At 54.5% G+C, this 23,165-nt stretch overlaps 3 protein-coding genes across 6 annotated transcripts in view; all 3 read left to right on the top strand.

Annotated features, from left to right (window-relative positions):
* Nucleotides 1–4,374: 4,374 nt before the first annotated feature.
* On the top strand, nucleotides 4,375–5,066 carry LOC108309438 (U6 snRNA-associated Sm-like protein LSm6). The gene has a single exon (XM_037741057.1). It carries the CDS (start codon nucleotides 4,557–4,559, stop codon nucleotides 4,797–4,799), a length of 243 nt encoding a protein of 80 aa, XP_037596985.1. The 5' UTR covers nucleotides 4,375–4,556; the 3' UTR covers nucleotides 4,800–5,066.
* A 2,760-nt stretch (nucleotides 5,067–7,826) lies between these two features.
* On the top strand, nucleotides 7,827–17,479 carry WBP2 (WW domain binding protein 2). 2 transcript variants are annotated; one of them, XM_017535783.2, is made up of 8 exons: nucleotides 7,835–8,077; nucleotides 10,676–10,784; nucleotides 13,509–13,644; nucleotides 14,592–14,684; nucleotides 15,294–15,428; nucleotides 15,625–15,747; nucleotides 16,229–16,305; nucleotides 16,422–17,479. In XM_017535783.2, exons 1-8 carry the CDS (start codon nucleotides 8,019–8,021, stop codon nucleotides 16,473–16,475), a joined length of 786 nt encoding a protein of 261 aa, XP_017391272.1. In that variant the 5' UTR covers nucleotides 7,835–8,018; the 3' UTR covers nucleotides 16,476–17,479. The 2 variants fall into 2 exon arrangements, with proteins under 2 accessions (XP_017391273.1, XP_017391272.1); XM_017535784.2 differs by lacking the exon at nucleotides 15,294–15,428 and having other exon boundaries at nucleotides 7,827–8,077; nucleotides 16,422–17,434.
* Nucleotides 17,480–18,418: 939 nt separating this feature from the next.
* Nucleotides 18,419–23,165, top strand: part of UNC13D (unc-13 homolog D) — a 19,587-nt gene continuing 14,840 nt past the window's right edge. Inside the window, exons 1-13 of one of the 3 annotated variants that reach the window (XM_037741055.1) lie at nucleotides 18,419–18,648; nucleotides 18,785–18,935; nucleotides 19,629–19,664; nucleotides 19,874–19,981; nucleotides 20,064–20,123; nucleotides 20,216–20,282; nucleotides 20,529–20,709; nucleotides 21,573–21,617; nucleotides 21,741–21,809; nucleotides 21,994–22,063; nucleotides 22,240–22,344; nucleotides 22,458–22,550; nucleotides 22,624–22,727. In XM_037741055.1, coding sequence (XP_037596983.1) covers nucleotides 18,473–18,648; nucleotides 18,785–18,935; nucleotides 19,629–19,664; nucleotides 19,874–19,981; nucleotides 20,064–20,123; nucleotides 20,216–20,282; nucleotides 20,529–20,709; nucleotides 21,573–21,617; nucleotides 21,741–21,809; nucleotides 21,994–22,063; nucleotides 22,240–22,344; nucleotides 22,458–22,550; nucleotides 22,624–22,727 — 1,265 coding nt within the window. In that variant the 5' untranslated portion in view covers nucleotides 18,419–18,472. The other 2 variants (XM_017535781.2, XM_037741056.1) reach the window with 2 other exon arrangements.

The raw sequence follows: 23,165 nt of genomic DNA, 5'->3' as shown, positions 1-23,165 counted from the left end.
GAGACGGGGTTTCACCATGTTGACCAGGATGGTCTCGATCTCTTGACCTCGTGATCCACCTGCCTCGGCCTCCCAAAGTGCTGGGATTACAGGCTTGAGCCACCGCGCCCGGCTAATCATTATTATTATTTGAGATGGAGTTTCTCTCTGTGCACAGTCTCGGCTCACTACAACCTCCACCTACCGGGTTCTAAGTGATTCTCCTGCCTCAGCCTCCAGAGTAGCTGGGATTACAGGCGCCCGCCGTGCCCGGCTAATTTTTTATTTTTGATAGAGATGAGGTTTCACCATATTGGCCAGGCTGGTCTGGAACTCCTGGCCTCAAGTGATCCCTTCCTTGGCCTCCCAGGTGCTGGAATTACAGGCGTGAGCCACCGCACCGGGCCACAGATGGGAGAGCGTCTAGTCGGCTCTCTACGGGGGCTGCTGCTGAGATGCCCACCACTCAAGCCCAAGTGCTTCTAGCTGCAGCTGAGGCCCTACTCCCCCAGGCCAAGTGCAGTTTGTGGATGATGCCAAATTCTTGACTCTCAGCTCCAAACCTGCCGTATTAATGCGCTAGGGCTGTTGTAACAAAATGCCGCAAACTAGGTGGCTTAAACCATCCAAAAGTATTGTCTGGAGGTCTGGAATCATGGTGCCGGCAGGGTCGAATCCTTCTGAGGCTGTGACAGCCAATCCATCCCCTCCAGCTCTCCTTGCTTCTGGTGGCTTGTTGACAATATGTAGCAATCCGTGACTGGTAGCTCTCTGCCTCCCTCTCTGCACCGCCCTCTCCCTGTGTGTGAGTCTGTGTCCAAGTTTCCTGTTCTTCTTACAAGGGCACCAGTCACACTGGATTTAGGGCCTACCCTAATGACCTCATCTTAACTAATGATGTCTTCAACAAGCCTATTTCCAAATAAGGTCACTTTCTGAGGTGGTGCCGGTCCGGACTTCAACATGTGAATCTGGGGGAGGACAGAACTCAACTCATAACACGCATCCACCCACCCAACTCAGCCTCATGGTCTGGCTGGGACTCAGTGCCACATTTCTTTGTTTTTTTTTTTCTTTTTAATTTTATTTTTATTATTACTTTTGAGATGGAGTCTTGCTCTGTTGCTCAGGCTGGCGTGTAGTGGTGCAATTTTGGCACCCTGCAACCCGCCTTCCGGGTTCCAATGATTCTCTTGCCTCAGCTTCCCAAGTGGCTGGGACTACAGGCACACGCCACCATGCCTGGATAATTTTCTTTCTTTCTTTTTTTTGAGATGAAGTCTTGCTCTGTCGTCAGGCTGGAGTGCAGTAGTACAATCTCAGCTTATCGCAACCTCCACCTCTTGGGTTCAAGCGATTCTCCTGCCTCAGCCTCCCGAGTAGCTGGGACCACAAGGGTGCACCACCACACCCAGCCAGTTTTTGTATTTTTAGTAAAGACGGAGTTTCACCATGTTGGCCAGGCTGGTCTCAATCTCTTGACCTTGTGATCTACCCACCTCGGCCTCCCAAAATGCTGGGATTACAGGTGTGAGCCACTGCGCCCTGTCAATTTTTGTATTTTTAGTAGCGACAGGGTTTCACCATGTTTCCCATGGCTGGTCTCGAACTCCTGACCTCAGGTGATCCACCTGCCTCGATCTCCCAAACTGCTGTGATTACAGGCGTGAGCCACCCCGCCCAGAGCTACATTTCTCCATTGCCCGCTGCTCCCTGCCAGGCTCTTCCACCAGGGGGCGCTAGAAGGAGATGCAGGGCTGGAGCAGGCCTCTGCTTCCCGTCTGCTCACTAGTTTTGCCTGCGTTTTACCCAGGAAAGCATCTTCACCCGGGCAGCTGCAGTTCGTTAGCAGCAGCTGAATCCAGTTTCGACTTTTTCCAATCCTTGCAGAACCAGCTACCCTGAGCTCCCTTCAGAGGCACAGGCAGCAGCACCAGCCGGCCCGTACCCCCTCCTCAGAAGGCTGGGTGATAGTTCTCTGGGGCTTCTCTTTCAGGCCTCTGTTTTATTGTTGTTTTTGTTTTGTTTTGTTTGTTTTGTTTTTTGAGATGGGGTCTCACTCTGTCAGCCAGGCTGGAGTGCAGTGGTGCGATCTCAGCTCACTGCAACCTCTGCCTGTGGGTCTGAAGCAATCCTTCCACCTCAGCCTACTGAATAGCTGGGACCACAGGTGCGCTCCACCAAGCCTGGCTAATTTTTTGTATTTTTAGTAGAGATGGGGCTTTATCATGTTGGCCCGGCTGGTTTCAAACTCCTGACCTCAAGCGTCTACTGTGAGCCACCATGCCGGAAGCAATTTTTCTTTTTTTTTTTTTTGAGACGGAGTTTTGCTCTTTTTGCCCAGGCTGGATTCCAATGGCTCAATCTCAACTCATTGCAACCTCCGCCTCCCAGGTTCAAGCAATTCTCCTGCCTCAGCCTCCCGTGTAGCTGGGATTGCAGGTGCTGCGCCACCATGCCCAGATAATTTATGTATTTTTGTACAGATGGGGTTTCACCATGTTGGCCAGGCTGGTCTTGAACTCCTGAACTCAGGTGGTCCACCGGCCTCGGCCTCCCAAAGGGCTGGGATTACAGGCACGAGCCACCACGCCCAGCCCTTGCAGAAATTTTTTTTTTTGTTTTGTTTTTGAGACGGAGTTTCGCTCTTGTTACCCAGGCTGGAGTGCAATGGCACGATCTCGGCTCACCGCAACCTCCGCCTCCTTGGTTCATGCAATTCTCCTGCCTCAGCCTCCTGAGTAGCTGGGATTACAGGCACGCGCCACCATGCCCAGCTAATTTTTTGTATTTTTAGTAGAGACGGGGTTTCACCATGTTGACCAGGATGGTCTCGATCTCTTGACCTCGTGATCCACCTGCCTCGGCCTCCCAAAGTGCTGGGATTACAGGCTTGAGCCACCGCGCCCGGCCAGAAATTTTTTAAGATGGCAAAATATAATAGAAAGTTTCAGAATATATCACACTACAAAATACAAATTAAGCAGCATGTGGTGATGATATGGCCTGTAATCAGCTACTTGGGAGGCTGAGGCAGGACCACTGCTTGATGCCAGGAATTCAAGACCAGCCTGGGCAACATAATGGGACCCCATCTCTACAAAAAAATTTAAAAACTAGGCAGGCCTGGTGACGTGCGCTTGTAGTCCCAACTACTCAGGAGGCAGAGGTAAGAAGATTGCTCACGCCCAGGAGGCTGAAGGTGCAGTGCGCCATGATTGCACCACTCCAGCCCGAGTGACAATGTGAGACAGGGCTTCCCTCTGTCACCCAGGCTGATCTCAATCTCCTGGGCTCAAGCCATGTATATTTTCACTATGGGTCAAGGTAAGGAAAAATAGCCACTGTCTGGTAAATGCTGCCAACCTTATTTTGTTTGTTTGTTTTTCTAAGTTTTAGAGACAGGGTCTTACTATGTTGCCCAGGCTGGTCTCAAACTCCTGGGCTGAAGCAAGCCTCCTGCCTCAATCTCCCAAAATTCTGGGATTACAGGCATGTGCCACCACGTCACCTCGCCACCTCTACGGACCTGCCAATCTTTTTTGAGACAGAGTCTTCCTCTGTCACCCAGGCTGGAGTGCGGTGGCGCAATCTCAGCTCACTGCAACCTCTGCTTCCCGAGTTCAAGCAATTCTCCTGCCTCAGCCTCCTGAGTAGCTGGGATTACAGGTGCATGCCACCACGCCTGGCTAATTTTTGTATTTTTAGAAGAGATGGGGTTTCACCGTGTTGGTCAGGCTGGTCTTGAACTCCTAACCTCATGATCTGCCCACCTCGGCCTCCCAAAGTGCTGAAATTATAGGCATGAGCCACCATGCCCGGCCTGCCAAACTTTTTTATGTCATGGCACACATAAAAAGTGATTTGGTCAGAGAAAATGGTATTTGTTTGGCTCACTGGGGCAAACAGATTAATCTTATTGGGGGTCAAGAGGTGACCAGGGCTGGGCACGGTGGCTCACACCTGTAATCCTAACACTTTTGGGAAGCTGAGGTGGGCAGATCACTTGAGGTCAGGAGTTTGACACCAGCCTGGGCAACATGGTGAAACCCTGTCTCTACTAAAAATACAAAATTTAGCCAGCCTGGGTGGCACACACCTATAGTCCCAGCTATTCGGGAGGCTGAGACACGAGAATCCCTTGAACTTGGGAGGCGGAGGCTGAAATGAGCCAAGATCATGTCACTGCAGTCCAGCCTGGGCGACAGGGCAAGACCCTGTCTCAAAAATAAATGAATAGGCCAGGCATAGTGGCTCACGCCTGTAATCCCAGCACTTTGGGAGACTGAGGCAGGCGAATCATGAGGCCAAGAGAACCAGACCATCCTGGCCAACATGGTAAAACCCCGTCTCCACTAAAAAATACACAAATAAGGCCTCGGAGGTTTCGGCTTCGATTCGATGAAGTCCGCGGAGGCCGGACTCTTGGGGTACCTGTAGTGAGGGTTCTGGATCCCACCGGGGAGATGAGAAACCTGGGGCCATGAGAGGTGAGATGAGTTATCCAAGTCACACAGCTAATTAAGTAGCAGAGCTGGGATTAGAACTGAGGTTTCCTGCGTCCCAAGATTGTTAAAATGAGTCTTCGGAAGCAAACCCCTAGTGTCTTCTTAAAGCAAATCATCGGACGACCAGTTGTGGTAAAATTAAATTCTGGAGTGGATTATCGAGGGGTGCTGGCTTGCCTGGATGGCTACATGAATATAGCCCTGGAGCAGACAGAGGAATATGTAAATGGACAACTGAAGAATAAGTATGGAGACGCATTTATCCGAGGAAACAATGTGTTGTACATCAGTACACAGAAGAGAAGGACGTGAAGACACCAAGAGAGCAACACTTTTCATAGTTGGATATATTTTTTTATGAATTTTTTTTCTAATTTTTGCTTCTTTTGTGATGTAATTTGTCCTGTTTTTATAATAATTGGTGATTTTTCACTGACGTAAGATAAATGTTTACAATTGTGGATTTAATTGTGAAGTGTTCTTTCACATTTAAGTTTCAGTCATTTTCTTTTACCTCTTGTCAGTGTACAGAATGCTAAAAGAATTAAAAAATATATATATATCTCTTCTACAAGATTATTTAACTTAAAAAAATACATAAATAAAATTATAAACAGAAAAACAGGTGACCAGTTCAGGGGCTCAGTTACCCCAGCCCCTGGCAGCTGGTATCTGAGGCAGATCTCTCCCCCTCTTAGCACATCACTCAGAAAGCTCAGGTCTGGAGAACAGGAGCAATCACAGTGCAGTGAAAAAGTGATCTGGAGACAGGCAGACAGGGGTACGAAGCCAGAGGAGAGGTCTGAGCACTGAGGCCTGGGCCGGGGGGACTCCCGCTGCTCACCTGGTTCAGGAAGAAACCATTGTTGAACACTTCGGTTTCAGTTCTCAGCTCTGGTAGCTACCAGCCCCCACACCCCAAGTCACGGGAGCTGCCCAAGCAGTGTGTTCACGTGGTCATATGTTTTTGTAAAACTTAAAAATTCTGGACATTGTAGCTGGAGCTGGTCAAGCTCACTATCTCTCCACTGCAACTTCCTCTTCTTGCCATTTCCCTTCCTGTCAGGAGGCCTCAATGTGGCCACAGCATTGTGAATGCATAATCATGTATTTTCTTTCTTTTTTTTTTTTTTTTTTTTTTTGATTTTTTTTTTTTTTTTTTTTTTTTTTTTTTTTTTTTTTTTTTTTTTTTTTTTGAGACGGAGTTTCGCTCTTGTTGCCAGGAGTGCCATGATGTGATCTCAGCTAGCTGCAACCCCTGCCTCCTGGGTTTAAGTGATTTTCCTGCCTCAGCCTCCCAAGGAGCTGGAATTACTGGTGCCCACCACCACACTCAGCTAATTTTTTGTGTTTTTAGTAGAGACGGGGTTTCACCATGTTGGCCAGGCTAGTCTCAAACTCCTGATCTCAGGTGATCTGCCCACCTCAGCCTCCCAAAGTGCTGGGATTATAGGTGTGAGCCACCGTGCCTGGCCTGTGTATTTTATTTCTTAAAAAAAGTCTCCAGATCACTTGAGTCCGGGAGTTCTGTGGAGGCAGTGAGCTATGATTGCACCTGGGTGACAGAGTGAAACCCTGTCGCAAAAACAAATACATCAACAACCAAAAGAGCCTCCAAAATTGTATCAGCTTCAAAGCTTGGCAAAACGTGAACCTGCTTATACCTCCAACCTATTTGGCAAAGGAGTGGGAGTGGGGTGGGCAGGGGACATCTTCCCATCTATGGTCCTTAGAACAGCCAATGCTATATACCCTTTGCTGGGGGGATTTTCCTTTTTTTTTTTTCTTTGAGACAGAGTCTTCCTTTGTCCCGCAGGCTGGAGCCCACTGGGGCAATCTTGGCTCACTGAAACCTCTGCCTCCCAGGTTCAAGTGATTCTCCTGCCTCAGTCTCTCGAGTAGCTGGGATTACAGGCAAGTGCCACCATGCCCGGCTAATTTTGTATGTTTAGTAGAGACGGAGTTTTTCCATGCTGGTCAGGCTGGTCTCAAACTCCCGACTTCAGGTGATCCGCCCACCTCAGCCTCCCAAAGTGCGTGAGCCATCACACCCAGCCTGTTTGTATACAGCATTCTGTATATTTACACAGTATACTATATTTATACTATATTCATATTTATACAGCGTTTTGTATACTATATTTATTCAGCATTCTGTGCTTAATAACCTTTGATAGTCTTTCCATATCAGGACATAGTCTGACTTCATTCTTTTTAAAGACTGCAGAGACTGCAGGTGCCAAAAAACATCTAACCATTGGGGCAGGTCTCATTATCACCATCCTTAATCCACTGTACTTGTCCTGCAAGGTCCAACCTAGTCTTGCACAGGACCTCGCAGAAGGCTGCTGTTTCCTGATCTTTTCTAGTGAGGCAGTTTTGTTCCTTCACATAGGAGACCTCCCTAGAAAAAGAAGTCAAGTAGGTAGATCGCGAGGTTGGCCCCCGCGGGTCAGGAAAGCATCTGTCTGCAGAAAAGCAAACTCTGATCCTTAAGGTTAACGAGTAGCGGAACCACCACGTTGGGAGTGCAGCCCCCTCTTTCCGCCTCACGGATTCAGCTTGGAAGTGCGGAGGTTTGTTGGGGGCGGTTAGGGAATGACAGCTGCCCCGTGGAGGATGCCCAGGGCTGGGTCACGAGCTGGCATGAGTCAGCCCTATTCTGTAAGTCCTAGTTATGAGGCTGCCGGTCTCGCGCCGTGCCCAGTCCCACTCAGCCTTCAATCTTCCGGCCGGGCCCCCGCTGGGCGCCCTTGAGGGAACAGCGCCACCGCGAGGCCGGCGCGGAGGCTGCAAGGGGCGCCCGGCCGGCTGGCGAACGTGGTGGGATCCAGACGGGGCGCACCCGACCTCCCCTCCCGTCGTGGGACTCTCCCTGTCCCCCGGGCTCTGGGCTGGGATTGGTGAGACGGATGACGGGGTGATCCGACGCCGCCAGCCCACCGCGTCCCCAAGAGGCGGGGCCTCGGACTCAGCTAAACGCCCGAGTCACACAAGCGCCCCATAAACGTCTGCTGAGTGAACGAAGGCGCCCCATCTATCAGAGGACTGCTCGGGGATCCCACAACATGTCCAGCTCGCACTCAGCCGACTAAACTTCCCGGACGCGCGAGCATACCCCCAGGATTGCGCCCCTGCCAGAAGGCTGTTTACTTAGGTCCCGCTAAGGAGGCGAGGTGGGATGGCACAAGCCGATTGGTTATGCAAATTATGGAGCAAATTCCGGCCTATGGTCCAGGAGACTACAAGTTCCAGAATGCATCTCCTTCCTCCAGCATAGGAGGAGGCCGAGGTTTCGGGAGAGTTGCCTGCTGGGAATTGTAGTCTTCATCTTGTTTGTTACGCAGGCGGAACGGGGGAAGGGAGAGGGAGTAAACTGTTACCACGTGACGCTCGGGTCAGGTGGTTGGGCCAGCCTCCGCGCTGGAGCTGTGATTGGCTGACTCTAATAACAAGACGCCACTAGGGGCGGGCCGAAGACGAGCGCAAGCGCACTGCGTTGTGAGTCTCGGGACCCCTGTCGGAGAGACTATGGCGCTCAACAAGAATCACTCGGAGGGCGGTGGAGTGATCGTCAACAACACCGAAAGGTGAAAACACTGCGGAAGAATCCTGGAGGACCTAAGTTCGGGTGTCGAGGAAGCGGGCGGCGGGCGGCGGGCGGCGGGGAATAAGCCCCTGAAGAGGGAGCACTGATGGAGTGAGGTTGGAGGGGAACGGCTGGGGGCGGGGTTGAAGGAAGGTGGGTGGGCCTTGGGGGAGGGCCGGGAGGTTGCTGTCAGCTGGGAATTGGGGGTGGGACGACCGGTGGGGCCTAGGGGTGATTCTTGAACCCATTCCCAGAGTTGTGACGTTAGTAGCTGGGAGGATCCCCAAACAAAAATAATTGTCATCTATTGAACGTCTACAACCTTACTACGTGTTAGACTCTGCGCCTTTTCTACCTTATTTAATAAAATTCTGTGCGGTACAATCTACTACTGTCCACATTTCACAGGTAGGTAAAGTGGGGCACAGAAAGGTTAAGTAACTTGCCCGAAATCACAACTCTGTAAGTAACAGAGATGGCAATTCCAGGGAAGGAGTCTTGACTCCAAAGTTAATAGGATTAACTACCATCATGCAGGTTTCCAGTATGTTCCAGAACCGATCAGGTTCCAGGTGAGAAACTGAGGCCCCAGAGGTAAAATTAAACAGGTGACGTTTGTCAGATGCCTGACAGTTCCTGGCACTGTTTGGGTCCTTAAAGTCAGTCCCTTGCCTCTCTCGAATGCCTGTTGGTTTGAGTCACCCCTGAAGGCAGAGGTCTCCTAATTCAAGGTTCTTTCTACTCCACCCTCCCCACCCCTTGCTCATTGCATTCTGTCTCTCTTCCAACCTCTGGGCTCCTCAAATGGCTTCTCTCTCTTTTGTTCCGTGAGTATTGAAAATCACACCATTCCGTGATTCCATGGATAGAAAAGAAAAAAAAAAAAAAAAAAATCAGACCAGCCAGCCCTGGGTTGAACTATGCCCACCCCCTTGAAGGAGCTTAGGAGGCACCTGCATCCCAAAAGGGGACATGGTGGAGTCAGAGCCCTGTACCCTTGCCAGCATCCTGGTGCCCTGTGACTTGGGAATGTTTGATGAGTCAGAGGAAAATGCCTAGAGTGACCCAGACCACAGGATGCTCACTTTCCCTCCGTTTTACCTGCTCAGAGTGTGATGGGCGCAGCCTGTTTCTGGTAATTCTTTCTTTTCTCTGAGAGGTACTTCTCTTTTTTTATACCAGTGATTTCCCACTTACCCTTCCCCTGTCAGAGAAAGTTGTGATATATGGGGGGAGGCAGAAGACAAACAGAACCGTGTGAACCTTTTTATCCTGTAATCAGAGACACCTCACACTGGCTTGTTGCATCTCTGTGTGAGTCAGTTCCCAAGCCCGGCTAGATTTTCATACCATTTGGCAACATCTCTGGGGACTGTTGTTCTTTCTCTGTGGAACTTTCTGAGGCAAGACTATATCTATCTTGCTGGGCCTTCTACCTGGCTTAGGGCTCAGTCCTGCTAAATAAGGTGTGCCTTGTTTTAGAAAGTGCTTCAGCCTCCTGTCTGAATAAGTTGTATCTATAACAATTGAAGTTTAAGTCCAGTATTCAAATTTTGATAATTAGGCCGGGCATGGTGGCTCAAGCCTATAATCCCAGCACTTTGGGAGCAAAGGCGGGTGGACTACCTGAGGTCAGGAGTTTGAGACCAGCCTGACCAACATGGTGAAACCCTGTTTTTACTAAATACAAAAAATTAGCCAGGTGTGGTGGTGCATGCCTGTAATCCCAGCTACTTGGGAGGTAGAGGCAGGAAGATGGCTTGAACCGAGGAGGTGGAGGTTGCAGTGAGCTGTGATTGTGCCACAGCACTCCAGCCTGGGTGATAAGAGTGAAATTCCATCTCAAAAAAAAAAAGAAAGCGAAAAAAATTGATAAATAGTGAACTTTGTTCTTCACGTTGTGAACTCCTTTGAGAATGATGAAAACTGAACTCTCCTCCCAGAAAAATGCACATATGATGTACACGATCATCTCAAGGGCTTCATGGACAGACTTTCCTGCAGAACCAGCTTAAGAACCCAGGTTTAAACAAACCCTAAAGGTGGTCCTATTGTGATATGTACAGTTATCTCTTAGACGTGTTTATATATTAGGCTTGAAAAGCAAACCAACAAAACAACATCACAAGGGCTTAAAAGAAAATAGAAGAGTTAAGCCAGCTTATCTAACCTGCCTGGGGGCTGATGGCCTCTCCAGAGCCCTGTAGCTCTGCCACAATGGTGATCATGTGAGGGCTGTGCAAGGGGGGCTTGGGAAATCTTATAGAACCCCAATCTGCTCATTTCTTCCATGGCTATAGTAATGGGTTTTTTTGTTTGTTTTTAGGGTTTTTTTTGTAGAGATAGGGTCTCACCATGTTAGCCAGTCTGGTCTCAAACTCCTCGGCTCAGGCGATCCACCCGCCTCAGCTTCCCAAAGTGCTGGGATTACAGGTGTGACCGGCCGTGCCTGGCCCTGTGAATGGTTGTAATGCAGCACTGTTGAGACGGTTACAAGAGCTGATGTGCTGGACAGCTGCTTGGGAGAAAGGCCCAGTGTCCGGGTGATACCACATCTCCGTACTGTCTGACCAAGGCTTTTCCTCTTTTCTCACCATAGCATCCTCATGTCCTATGATCATGTGGAACTCACATTCAATGACATGAAGAACGTGCCAGAAGCCTTCAAAGGGACCAAGAAAGGCACCATCTACCTTACCCCTTACCGGGTGAGTTGTACAGCAGGACAGCTGCTTTAGAGGCTTGTTGCCGCTGTTGGAGGTGATGTGAGTCTTTCTTTCTTTCTCTTTTTTTTTTTGAGATGGAGTCTTTTTTTTTTTTTTTTTTTTTTTTTTTTTGTTTGGGTTTTTTTTTTTTTTTTTTTTTTTTTAAACGGAGTTTCGCTCTTGTTACCCAGGCTGGAGTGCAATGGCGTGATCTCGGCTCACCGCAACCTCTGCCTCCTGGGTTCAGGCAATTCTCCTGCCTCAGCCTCCTAAGTGGCTGGGATTACAGGCACGCGCCACCATGCCCAGCTAATTTTTTGTATTTTTAGTAGAGACAGGGTTTCACCATGTTGACCAGGATGGTCTCGATCTCTTGACCTTGTGATCCACCCTCCTCGGCCTCCCAAAGTGCTGGGATTACAGGCTTGAGCCACCGCGCCCGGCTGAGATGGAGTCTTGCTCTGCCACCCAGGCTGGAGTGCAGTGGCGTGATCTCGATTCACTACAACCTCCACCTCCTGTGTTCATACGATTCTCCTGCCTCAGCCTCCCATGTAGATGGGATTACAGGCATGCACCACCCCGCCCTGCTAATTTTTGTATTTTTAGTAGAGATGGGTTTTGTCATGTTAGCCAGGCTAGTCTCAAACTCCTGACCTCAGGCAGTCTGCCCACCTCGGCCTCCCAAAGTGTTGGGATTACAGGCGTGAGCCACTAAGCCCGGTCTAGTGATGTGAGTCTTAGCCTTAAGTCCACCTCAGCCTCATAGGTGGCCTCTGAACCCTGGCGAATGTTAGTGCCTCACTCTGCCTATTTCTCTGTCACATGCTCCTGGATTCTGGAACCACCAGCCTCTTCGTGTAACTGACCTGACCACTGGGCAGTGAACCCATGTAAATTTCAGAGCTGCTGCTGCAAAATCTCCATAGAGTTGGATGCAGCCGCTGGGAGGACTTGGGCCTGGAGGCCAGAGATTATTATTGTGAATATTTTGTTTTCTGTGAGAGTAGCTCATGAAGCCTTGTGCATATCCAGAGTGAGAAGTGCGGTAAACAGGGTACAGTTATATGACATAGCCTCTGGGCCAGGCAGAGAGCCCAGTACCGCCCCACAGAATGACAAATGCCAGGCTGCAGAACGGGCCTTGCCTGAGAGTTACCCACGTGGACTCTGAGAGGTTGAGAAATACAAATGGATGTTCTTGGAAAAGGATTGCTGCTGTGGCTGCTCAAGACTTAGACTCAGAGACAGAGCAGTGTGGTGGCTCACGCCTGTAATCCCAGCACTTTGGGAGGCCAAGGCGGATGGATCACCTGAGCTCAGGAGTTTGAGACCAGCCTGGGCAACATAGCGAAACCCCATCTCTACAAAAAAATATAAAAATTAGCTGGGTGTGCTAGCACAGGCATGTGCTACCTGAGAGGCAGAAGTGGAAGATAATTGGAGCCAGGGGAGGCTGAGGCTGGATTGAGCTGGGATTATGCCACTGCACTCCAGCCTGGGCAACAGAGTGAGACCCTGCCCCCTCCCAAAAAAAGACTTAGACTCAAAGACAGCTGGAAAAAGGAGCACGTTTTCAAGTTTTAATCTCCATGACTTAGCAGAGACGGGGGAGTCTCAAAACCCCATCTCTGGAGGCTCAAGTTGGCATCTTCAGTCACAGATTAAAGTCATGGGTTTAAAACTCTGGCTGTGTGTGGTGGCTCATGCCTGTAATCTTAGCACTTTGGGAGGCCAAGGCAGGTGGATCACCTGAGGTCAGGAGTTATAGACCAGCCTGGCCAACATGACAAAACCCTGTCTCTACTAAAAATACAAAAATTGTCCAGGCGTTGTGGTGCTTGCCTGTAATCCCAGCTACTCAGGAGGCTGAGGCTGCAGTGAGCCAAGATGGGTCCACTACACTTGAGCCTGGGTGACAGAGTGAAACTCTTTCAAAAAAATAAAAAATAGCACTTTGGGAGGCCGAGGCAGGTGGATCACGAGGTCAAGAGATTGAGACCATCCTGGTCAACAAGGTGAAACCCTGTCTCTACTAAAAATACAAAAATTAGCTGGGCATGGTGGTGCGAGCCTGTAGTCCCAGCTACTCCAGAGGCTGAGGCAAGAGAATTGCTGGAACCCAGGAGGCGGAGGTTGCCGTAGGCCGAGATCGCACCATTGCACTCCAGCCTGGGTAACAAGAGCGAAATTCCATCTCAAAAAAATAAATAAATAAAAATAAAAAATAATAAAAAATAAAACCCAAGGGGTGTTTCGGGCACAGATGGAGAGTGTGTTTTGCTGATTCTAGCCCCCCTTGCTGGGAGCTAACGACCTGCTGCACCATCACTCTCAGTTCTGAGGAGCTGAGGCTGGAGATCCCCCCCTTTCAGGAGCCCATCCTTGCCTCTCCACTGCTTGTCCTTCCCTAGCTTTGTGACCCCCTCACTTAGGCACCACCGTCACCACTTCCCCACCACCACGTCAGTGACAGAGCGGTCTGCCCTGCGCATACTGTCTTGACCAGCACGTGTTTCTCCCGTGTACTTGAGCCTGGCCTCCCCAGGCTGCGGTAAGCCCTTTCTCTATCCGGAGCTCTCTCCAAGAGCATCTGGCACAGAGAGAGCCATGGGACTGCTGGACCCCGGCACTGGGAGTGGATTCGTCACTCCCAGGAAGTAGGCAGGAAGTGTGACACATGGGCTGTGCTTCTGGTGTTGACAGCCTCACCCTCTCTCCCTGCAGGTCATCTTTCTGTCCAAGGGGAAGGATGCCATGCAATCCTTCATGATGCCATTCTATCTCATGAAAGACTGTGAGATCAAGCAGCCCGTGTTTGGTGCAAACTACATCAAGGGAACAGTGAAGGCCGAAGCGGGAGGTAGGTGTTGGGGACTCAGGGACCCAGATGGGGTCTCCAGGGAGGTGCCGTGGGAGCCTCTGACTGCTACTGTGGAATTGTCCCCTTCAGACCCTTATCGCCTTAGCCGTGACCTCTTCCCAGCTCTGGGCTGCCAGCTGGTGGGGTTTGGTTGCCAAGAGCTGGGGAAAATGTTGGCGTTAAAGACGGCAGCTCAGATCAGCTTTTCAGAGCATGAAGTCCACAGAAGCCTGCAGACTGAGTCAAGATGCTTAGTGCTACTTGGCAAGTGCATACAAATGTCAGACTCAGGAAGGAGCTGCATCAGTGAGGCTCTTGAGAGGGGCCTTTTCTTGTGAGCCAGGAAGAGGCAGCTGCCTCTGGGAAGCTAGGGTCACCCCGCTTTGGGGCTGGCCTTTTGGCAGGCCCCAGAGACCTCTGCATTGAACTCGCCTTCCCCTTCACCCCCAGCCAGACCTACCCTTGCTATTGAGGTGCTCTTGGTCCCCCTTTGTGCAGAAGTCAAACTAGAGGGGCCAGGGTCCATCCTTGGGCCCCCTTAGGACAAGAGGTCTGCTGTGAATATCACGGTCGGCTAATGCCAAGTGGGCTTGTTCCTGTGAAGCTGCCGGGCTTGGCTGGGAAGGGAGAGAAACCTTGATGTTAGTTCTAAAACCAAACCAGAGCGCCCTTGGCTCCTGTGGGACATATTGGGCCAGGGTAGGAGGACAGGCTTGTTCCAGGAAGAAAAGGTCCCTGTTCCAAAGGGGAAAGCAGCACGGCAGGGCCAGGCTCTTATGCAGGCAGCAGGCTGGAAGCCATGGCACTGGGAAGTCCCCATCACAGTGCAGGCCCAGTCCCCGCAGCCCCCTGGGCACTGGATAGTGCCCTGGAGATGAAAACAGCCATCTCTTTGGGCATGGATTTTCTTTGCCTGCGCTGTTTATCCACTGTCTTTCCCCTTGCAGGTGGCTGGGAAGGCTCTGCTTCCTACAAGCTGACCTTCACGGCAGGGGGCGCCATAGAGTTCGGACAGCGGATGCTCCAGGTGGCATCTCAAGGTATTCAGGCTCCGAAGATTAGGAGCCAAGACCTTCATGGAGGGGGATTGGTTTGGGTTTGCTTCATTTTTGTTTTGCTTTTTTAAGCACTCAGGAGGTAAGTTTCTGGGCACCAGGCTGACCAGGCCTAGGAGTTGGGAAGAAAAGCTGTAACTGGCCTCAGCTCTGTCCTGTACCTCAGAGGCTGCGCTTCTGTCAGGAGCAGCTGGATGACATTCTGACAAAGCAGTTTGGACTCAAGGGCCTTTCACGATGGCCTCAGAAAACACACACCAGCCCAACCATTGAACTGCGGTTTCGCAGCCATTTCAGATGACTGAGCGATGGGTCCAGCAGACATCCTCCGCCAGCTCATCCCTGCCCCAGCCCTGAGCCGCTCTCCTGGCCTCTGTCTACCCCTCCACCCTTGCCTTGCCCTGGCTCTGACCTCTCCCATCCCCCTCATCACCCCATCCCTGAGCAAGGCAGCCCCGAGCGTGGGTGGAAAGTGGAGTGGGGTGGGCAGGGCATATCTGCTGGGCACCCGTAGCTCCACTCTGCAGGCAGCGGCCCGCTGTCTCCCCACCCCAGGCAGGCCCCGCTCATTTCTCTCTCCCCTTGTACTTGTAGCCTCCAGAGGTGAAGCCCCCAATGGAGCCTATGGCTACTCTTACATGCCCAGCGGGGCCTATGTCTATCCCCCGCCAGTCGCCAATGGAATGTATCCCTGCCCTCCTGGCTACCCCTATCCACCGCCCCCGCCTGGTGAGTGTGTCCTTTGCTGCCCACCCTCCCCTTACGAGCCCACCCACCCAGGCTCCCCCCAGGCCAGGGAGACTTCACTCCTTGCGTTGCTTCAGGACTGACGAAGAGCCAGAGAGGCCTGAGGGGTGCCAGCCTGCCTCGGAGGGGGCCACAGCTCGGGTGCTCACCGGTTCTCTATCGCTCTCTTGCCACGCAGAGTTCTATCCAGGACCTCCCATGATGGATGGGGCCATGGGATATGTGCAGCCCCCACCACCGCCCTACCCCGGGCCCATGGAGCCTCCGGTCAGCGGCCCTGATGTCCCCTCCACCCCTGCAGGTGAGGGCTCTTGGGTGCTGGCAGCCCTTCAGCACCAGCCTTCTCCTCCCCAAGGTCGCACAGAGAGCCTCAGAATGGCCATAGCCTGCTGGGAGCCACAGAGGATGGATGGCCTCTGGGCTACCCCAGGGGCCCAGCAGAGCCGCAGACTGGTGGTTCAGAGCTAGAGTCCGGCCCAACCCCCATCCCTTAGCCAGCCATGCGTTCTTGGCGGGGAGGGTCACCCTGTGCACCTTGGTCCTCTCATCTGCACTCAGCGGGTCACAGTGGCACCCTGGTGGTGTTGGCGGAGGGATTAGCTGAGGTGAGACACGAGATGCCAGCACGTGGCAAGTGCTCAGGAAGCCTCACCTGCTGCTCTTATTGGTGGGACTGGACCCCCAGCACCAGCTGCCCTGAGCCATGGGAGCCCAGGGTCTCTGACTGAACTCAGGAGGAGGGGAGAACTTGTCACCGACACTGGGTGTGTTTGCTCTCACAGCTGAAGCCAAGGCCGCCGAAGCCGCCGCCAGCGCCTATTACAACCCAGGCAACCCTCATAACGTCTACATGCCCACGGTGAGAGGCCACGGCTGCGCCGGTGCAGCCCCACAGCCACAGATGCTGGGAACTATGCGGGAAGACTGCGTCTTGTTTCAAACCTAATGAGAATCTTCCTTTTCTCCCTTCTTTAGAGCCAGCCACCGCCACCTCCCTACTACCCACCGGAAGATAAGAAGACCCAGTAGGCCCTCCTGCCTCCCTGCCTCCCACCCTCATCTCTCTATCCTGCCCCTCCCATCAGGGCTGCACTGGGGTTGGGGGAGGGAGGGGGTGCCTTGTTCTTCCAGGTCTGATCATAAACAATTACCAGGAACTGTCGCTGGACATTAAGGCCCCTGGCCTCAGGAGAGGCGCCGCCCAGCTTCCCATGCCAGCCCGGAGCCCATGACGCTGCCCAGTGTGCCCCCTCACCATCTGGGGTTCTCCTGGGAGCACGGGGCATCCCCTGTTCCTGTTTCACTCTCATAGCTTCTCCCCTCAAAGGGACTCTCTGGCCACCTCCTCCACTGCAGTCCAGCTCCCTCAGTCTGTCAGCCACTGCTATACTCAGCCTCACGAGCCACTTCAGACCAGCCAGGCATCTTCCCGGGCTGCCAGGCCCCGCTCACATTCCCTCCGCTGGTCTGTGCTGGTCTCAGAAGGTCACCATGCTCTCATTCCACTCAGCTACCCTCCCTTCCCTTCCCTGTCCTGCGTCATGCTGTTGCCACCTGTGTGACTTTTGAAGCTGTAAAATGAGCTCCCAGGCTTGGGTGGTATTGGGGCGGGGCCGCTGAGGCTGGAAGGAAGCCCTTCTGCCTTCTGCTGGTGTTTCTGGAATTTGCATTCCCTCCCCTGTCACCTCCCTCTAGAAGGGGCTTCCTGACTGCAACTGGAGAATGCATGTCTGTCCACTTGGGGGCTGCTGGGTGGGCGGGGAACAAGGGCCCCCGAGCCTGCAAGCCGCCCGGGACCTGCCGCTGGCCCCCAGCCCGCTTCTCCCCCGGAAGCTTTGTTCGTGCCCCTGGATGCGCTAACACTTGCTCTTGTTTGTTCCTGGACCGGCCGTGAAGTGAGGAGATGGTTATTTAAAGAGAATTCCCTATTTATTTGACAAAAAATCCAGTTAATATATTAATGTGAAATAAACCCTGTTTGCACCTTGGCTTGTTTGCTGAAAATGTGAAATAGTAAAAGTGAAATAACTGGACCGTTTCTGGCTCTGCGTGTGGTGACCCAGGGGGGTCTCTTTCGGAAGGAGAGAGCCTTCTGGCTGCTGAGGACCCTGGAGGCTTCGGGATGGTTCCTCCCACGGGAGGATTCTCACGGCCCCGCCTGTCTGGTCCCCAGGACAGCTCTGGCCTCTGGATCCCTTTCTGGTGGTCATCGCTCAGCAGCTGTGTCCCTCCCCCACTGAGTCCCCAGGGCCTGACGGACAGAGGTGGATGTCGCCCGGCCTGGATGGGAGGGGGTCGGGCCACCACGTCGTCCCCTGCTGGCTCCTTGGTGAATGGCAGCCCTGACCCAAGTCCTGGCTGCTGGAGGGAGGAGCCCAGAGCACGTCAGGACCTGTGACAGGGACACTTCGGCAGTGAAGCTGGGCTTGCCACCACCCACATCACTCGCCCTTCTATGAACTTGGAGGGACAGGAGGGTGGGAAATGGCTAAAGGCCATGGCCAGGCCCACACGCCCCCAAGTCCCCAGACCAGAACTGGGCACAGCGTGGGCAGGCCACAGAGCTCTAGGAAAGCCCCGAGCTGAGGCGCATTTCCTTGTCTCTGGGAGCCAAGTTTGTCCTCGGGAGAGATCAGGCAGTGGCCACTCTGCCGCCTCCTGGCCAGCCTGGCCTGGAGCTCTGTGAGGCTTGGCTAAGCCCCCTTCAAGGGCATGTAAAGGGAGCACCCTCCTGACCGCCAAGGCTGGGGGGGTGGGGCCAGAGAGCCGTCCCTGCCCGGCACAGCTTGGCCCCGTCATCTCCATGGAATGTCACCTGTGAGGCCAAACAGGCTGAGCAATTGACTGCCCTCCAGGGAGATGCTTCTCAGGAGCCCCCTCCCCCATGAGCCACACCCCACTGCTCCCCACCTCACCCCACCCTGCCCCGCCCCGCCCCTGTCTGGACCCACTTGGAGAAGTGGGGCCAGAACCCCTGGGGCCCATGTCAGCTTCCCTCAGTGCCTGGCCCAGCCTGGGCACAGCACATGGATGGGGCAGGATGCTGCCCACTCATTCTGGCCACCCTGCCCCCCTGCCTGCTGAGAGCGCTGGCTCCTTCTCGGGGCCTCTGTGGGAGTGGGGAGCAGGGCCAGGCCTGCCCACGGAGTTCACCTTCTGCTCTGGCTGGAGGAGAGTCCTGCAGGGATCCTGGCTGGGGAAGGTGCAGGGGACCTGGGAGACCGCCTCTCCCAGGCAGTGACACCCTCACCCTTTGGTCCACCCCCCCACCCTCCCCTGCAGAGGGTGGCAGCCCCAGGCTCTTTGCATAATCCTGTGGCTTCGCTGTCTTCACCCAGCACCAGCGGACAGGGAAGGGCAGAGAAGGCCGCCATGGCGACACTCCCCTCCCGTCCGCAGCAGCGCCCTCCCCTCTTGCGCCAGGCCATCAAGATAAGGCGTCGCAGAGTGAAAGATCTACAGAATCCTCTGCCCCAAACGGCCCCAGAGGTAGGAGTGACCTCACCCGGGAGAAAGCCAGCTTGGGGGAGAACTGCTATCTCGGTGTGGGTGCCCTGCTGTCTGGCCCCACCTCTGGAAGGCTGAGACTGAGGACCAGGGACCCTCCCTGCCTGCCCCTCCCTGGACAGAGCCTCATAGGCCACAGACCAGGGGCTGCCAGGTGTCCTCTGGGCCACTGTGGAGAGGCCCTGTGGTCTGAGCCTCTCTGAACCTCTCCTCTGGTGGGCCTGACTCCCCATCCCCTGCTCCTCCAGCTCCGGAGGCACCAGCTCTGCTAGGTGGGGGCATCCCGGGTGTGGGGTGAGCTGTTCAGGGAGCAGCAGACCCCGAGGCCGGCGTGGCACCCCCCTCACCTCCGCTGCTGAGCTTCACTTCCGCAGCTGGGTGAGGAGCAGCCGCCACCGATAAGAGCTGTTTCCTCTGGGGAAGGCAGGGAGGGAGGGTGTGGGTGTGGAGGCCTCACGCTACTGGGCGCCCATGGACCTCAGCCACAGCAGGCCAGAGGACGGACCCCCGGGAAGCCTGCTGGGGGAACAGGTGCGGGCGTCGGTGGGGCTGGAGGCCAGGGTGCTGGGGCCCCATGCCCTTGGCCTGGTTCAGGCCTCGGAGGAGCCTTTCCTGCCCAACCTGAGGCTGCTCTGGGCCTCCCCAGACACTCTGCCTTTCCACCTTGCTCTGTAGATCCAGCCTCCATCCCACCACTTCTCCCCGGAGCAGGTAAGAGTTGAGTGTTGGCGTGCAGAGAGGTGGGGAGGGCGCTGTACACTCTCCTGCTGGCCGATGCTGCAGCTCGTGGTAGGGCGGGGACTCCTGGGTCTCAGCCCCCTCCACTGCACAAGCCGCCCCTTGTCCTTCCTGCCCTTGGCGTGAGGTGTTGGTGCCAGGGGAGGCTGATGGGGTTCTCAAGGTGACCCTGTGTGTCTCAGCGGGCCCTGCTTTATGAGGACGCACTCTACACGGTCCTGCACCGCCTGGGTCGGCCTGAGCCCAACCATGTGACAGAGGCCTCTGAGCTGCTGCGATACTTGCAGGAGGTAAGCCCAGCCCCCCCCACCCCCCTCCTGCAGCTGCCCCATCCCGTGCCCCCAGCCACCCACCTGCCTGCCTCCCCACCAGGCCTTCCACATGGAGTTGGAGGAGCACCAGCAGGCGCTGCAGCGGGTCAGGAAGCTCGAGGTATCCCGGGGACCAGGGCCACCCTGGGCAAGGAGGGGCCTGGGAAGTCCACCCCTCCTCAGGGACTCAGGCCACCCCTCCTGTCCATCCAGAAGCCAACATTTTGTCTGAAGGCAACAGTGAAACAGGCCAAGGGCATTCTGGGCAAAGATGTCAGTGGTGAGCGTGGGGTGGGGTTCCCGGGGGGCTTCTTCCTGGCTCCTTCCTCTGCCATCATAGCCTGGCACCAGGACTCTTGACGGGAGCACTCACCTCCCAGAAGCCCTGTGGCGCTGCCCTACCCCCATGCTGCTGGTCCCCTTCTCTCTCCCCAGGAGGAGGCTCAGCCCTGGAGGGGGTGATGAGGGCCTCTCCCCTGTACCCAGCCAACTCCCTGGCTGCCTCGTCTTCTCCACTCCTCCCCAGGGTTCAGCGACCCCTACTGCCTGCTGGGCATTGAGCAGGGGGTGGGTGCACCAGGGGGCAGCCCTGGGTCCCGGCGGCAGCAGAAGGCTGTGGTGAAGCACACCATCCCCGAGGAGCAGACCCACCGCACGCAGGTCGTCACGCAGACGCTCAACCCTGTCTGGGATGAGACCTTCATCCTGTAGGTAACCCCGCCCCAGCCCCCACTCTGTCTGGGTCTCCTCTGAGTGGCAGGGTCTCCCCCAGGCACTGAGATGAGTAGGTCTTCCTGACTCAGGGGAGGGGGTTTGGCCCTGGGCAAAGACTGGAGGAGGAGCCCATCTCGAGGCATGTTAGACGGATAGGAGGTCAGATGGGACAGAACAACATGAATGCCACGCGTGCTGGGGGCAAGGAGGGTCTCAGGCCCTTGTGGGTGAGTCTGGGGAGTGCCTGAAGCCGTACCTTAAAGGAGGCAGGACCGGTCGCGGTGGCTCACGCCTGTAATCCCAGCACTTTGGGAGGCTGAGGTGGGCAGATCACTTAAGGCCAGGAGTTCGAAACCAGCCTGGCCAACATGGCAAAATCCCCCTCTACTAAAAATACAAAAAAATTAGCTGGGGCCAGACACGGTGGCTCACGCCTGTAATCCCAGCACTTTGGGAGGCCGAGGCAGGTGGATCACCTGAGGTCAGGAGTTCAAGACCAGCCTGGCCAACATGGTGAAACCCCACCTCTCCTAAAAATACAAAAATTAGCTGGATGTGGTGGCTCATCCATGTAATCCCAGCTACTCAGGAGGCTGAGGCAGGAGAATCATTTGAACCTGGGAGGCAGAGGTTGCAGTGAGCTGAGATTGCACCATTGCACTCCAGCCTGGGTGACAGAGCCAGACTCCATCTCAAAAAAAAAAAAAAAGAGGCAGGGATGCGGCTGGGAGTCAAGGAGTTTGGCAGGATAGGCGACAACTCTGCGACTCCATGGCTCTGGGCCGGGGTCACTTGCGGCTTTGTCTGGGGGCATCCACCCTCCAGGGCCCTCAACCATGCCCTTCTCTCCATACAGGGAGTTTGAGGACATCACCAATTCGAGCTTTCATCTGGATATGTGGTGAGTGACCTGGCCTGCCCCTAGGGATAGGAAGAGAAAGGATGTGGGGTGAAGAGGCAGAACCTCCTCCTGGAAGAGGTCATAAGCACTCTCTCTGCTTCCTTCTCAAACCCGGCCCACCAGGGACCTAGACACCGTGGAGTCTGTCCGACAGAAGCTTGGGGAGCTCACAGATCTGCATGGGCTTCGCAGGTGGGTGTTTCAGGGCTCACAGGGAAGGAGTGGGGGTCCTTCTGCCCCCCATCCCCTGACATGCACACCGAGTGCTGGGGTGCAGGCGCCTTTGGGGTCCAGGTTGCTGCGGCGGGGGGTAGATTCCAGCCTGATCCCTTCCAATGCTTGCGACATCTCCCTCACGGGAGCCTGCCTGATGCAGGATCTTTAAGGAGGCCCGGAAGGACAAAGGCCAGGACGACTTTCTGGGGAATGTGGTTCTGAGGCTGCAGGTGAGGGGGATGGGGAAAGGGGTCCAGGAGCGAGGCAGAAGGAGGGAGTTGGGAGGGGATCTGGGGAGAGGCTCCTCGTCAGCACCAAGCTGAGCCTGGGGTCCGCCTCCCATTGCCTCTGCTGCCCCTGACTGTGAGGTTCTGACACTCGTGGGCCGGGCATCCCCGCCTGCCAGGACCTGCGCTGCCGAGAGGACCAGTGGTACCCCCTGGAACCCCGCACTGAGACCTACCCAGACCGAGGCCAGTGCCACCTCCAGTTCCAGCTCATCCATAAGCGGGTAGGTAGAGTCCTGGGCCAGTGACTGTGCCCAGCTCCTGCGGTGGTCTGGCTGGGTTGCGGGGGCTGGCTGCCGCCGGTGTGGGCCAGCTGCTCACAGAGGCCTCATTGCAGAGAGCCACCTCGGCCAGCCGCTCACAGCCCAGCTACACGGTGCACCTCCACCTCCTGCAGCAGCTTGTGTCCCACGAGGTCACCCAGCACCAGGTACTGCCCTCCCGGACCTGGGCGTGGCCAGGGCTGCCCTTCAGTCCTGACACTCCTCCATCTGCTCCCTCAGGCAGGCAGCACCTCCTGGGACGGGTCACTGAGTCCCCAGGCTGCCACCGTCCTCTTTCTCCACGCCACACAGAAGGACCTGTCCGACTTCCACCAGTCCATGGCGTGAGTGCACAGCCCTGGGCGGAACCCCTGAGTCACCAGACCCCCCCACCCCCCCACCCTCCTGCAAGCTGATAGCCCAAAGTGTAATTCTCAGCAGAGTTCCCTTTGGCCCAAAATATGTGTTTTAAGTTTTGAATCAGTTACCAACTTTAAAAAGTCTGGAGATTCGGCTGATGCGGTGGCTCACTCCTGGAATCCCAGGACTTTGGGAGACTGAGGCAGGAGGCTCACTTGATCCCAAGAGTTCGAGGCTACAGTGAGCTATGATCACGCCAACACACTCCTGCCTGGACCACAGAGTGAGACCTCATTTCTAAAAAAAATTAGAAAAAGCTATCTGGAGATTTCACGTACTGTTCAGATCTCCGGATTCTCATGAAATGTAAGTGCTGGGACTGCAGGGCCAGAATTTTGCTGCTTTTTTTTTTTTTTTTTTTG

The sequence above is a fragment of the Cebus imitator genome, unplaced genomic scaffold (genome assembly GCF_001604975.1).
Source record: "Cebus imitator isolate Cc_AM_T3 unplaced genomic scaffold, Cebus_imitator-1.0 Scaffold93, whole genome shotgun sequence".
NCBI lineage: Eukaryota > Metazoa > Chordata > Mammalia > Primates > Cebidae > Cebus > Cebus imitator.
This window is presented reverse-complemented; position numbering and strand designations above follow the sequence as displayed.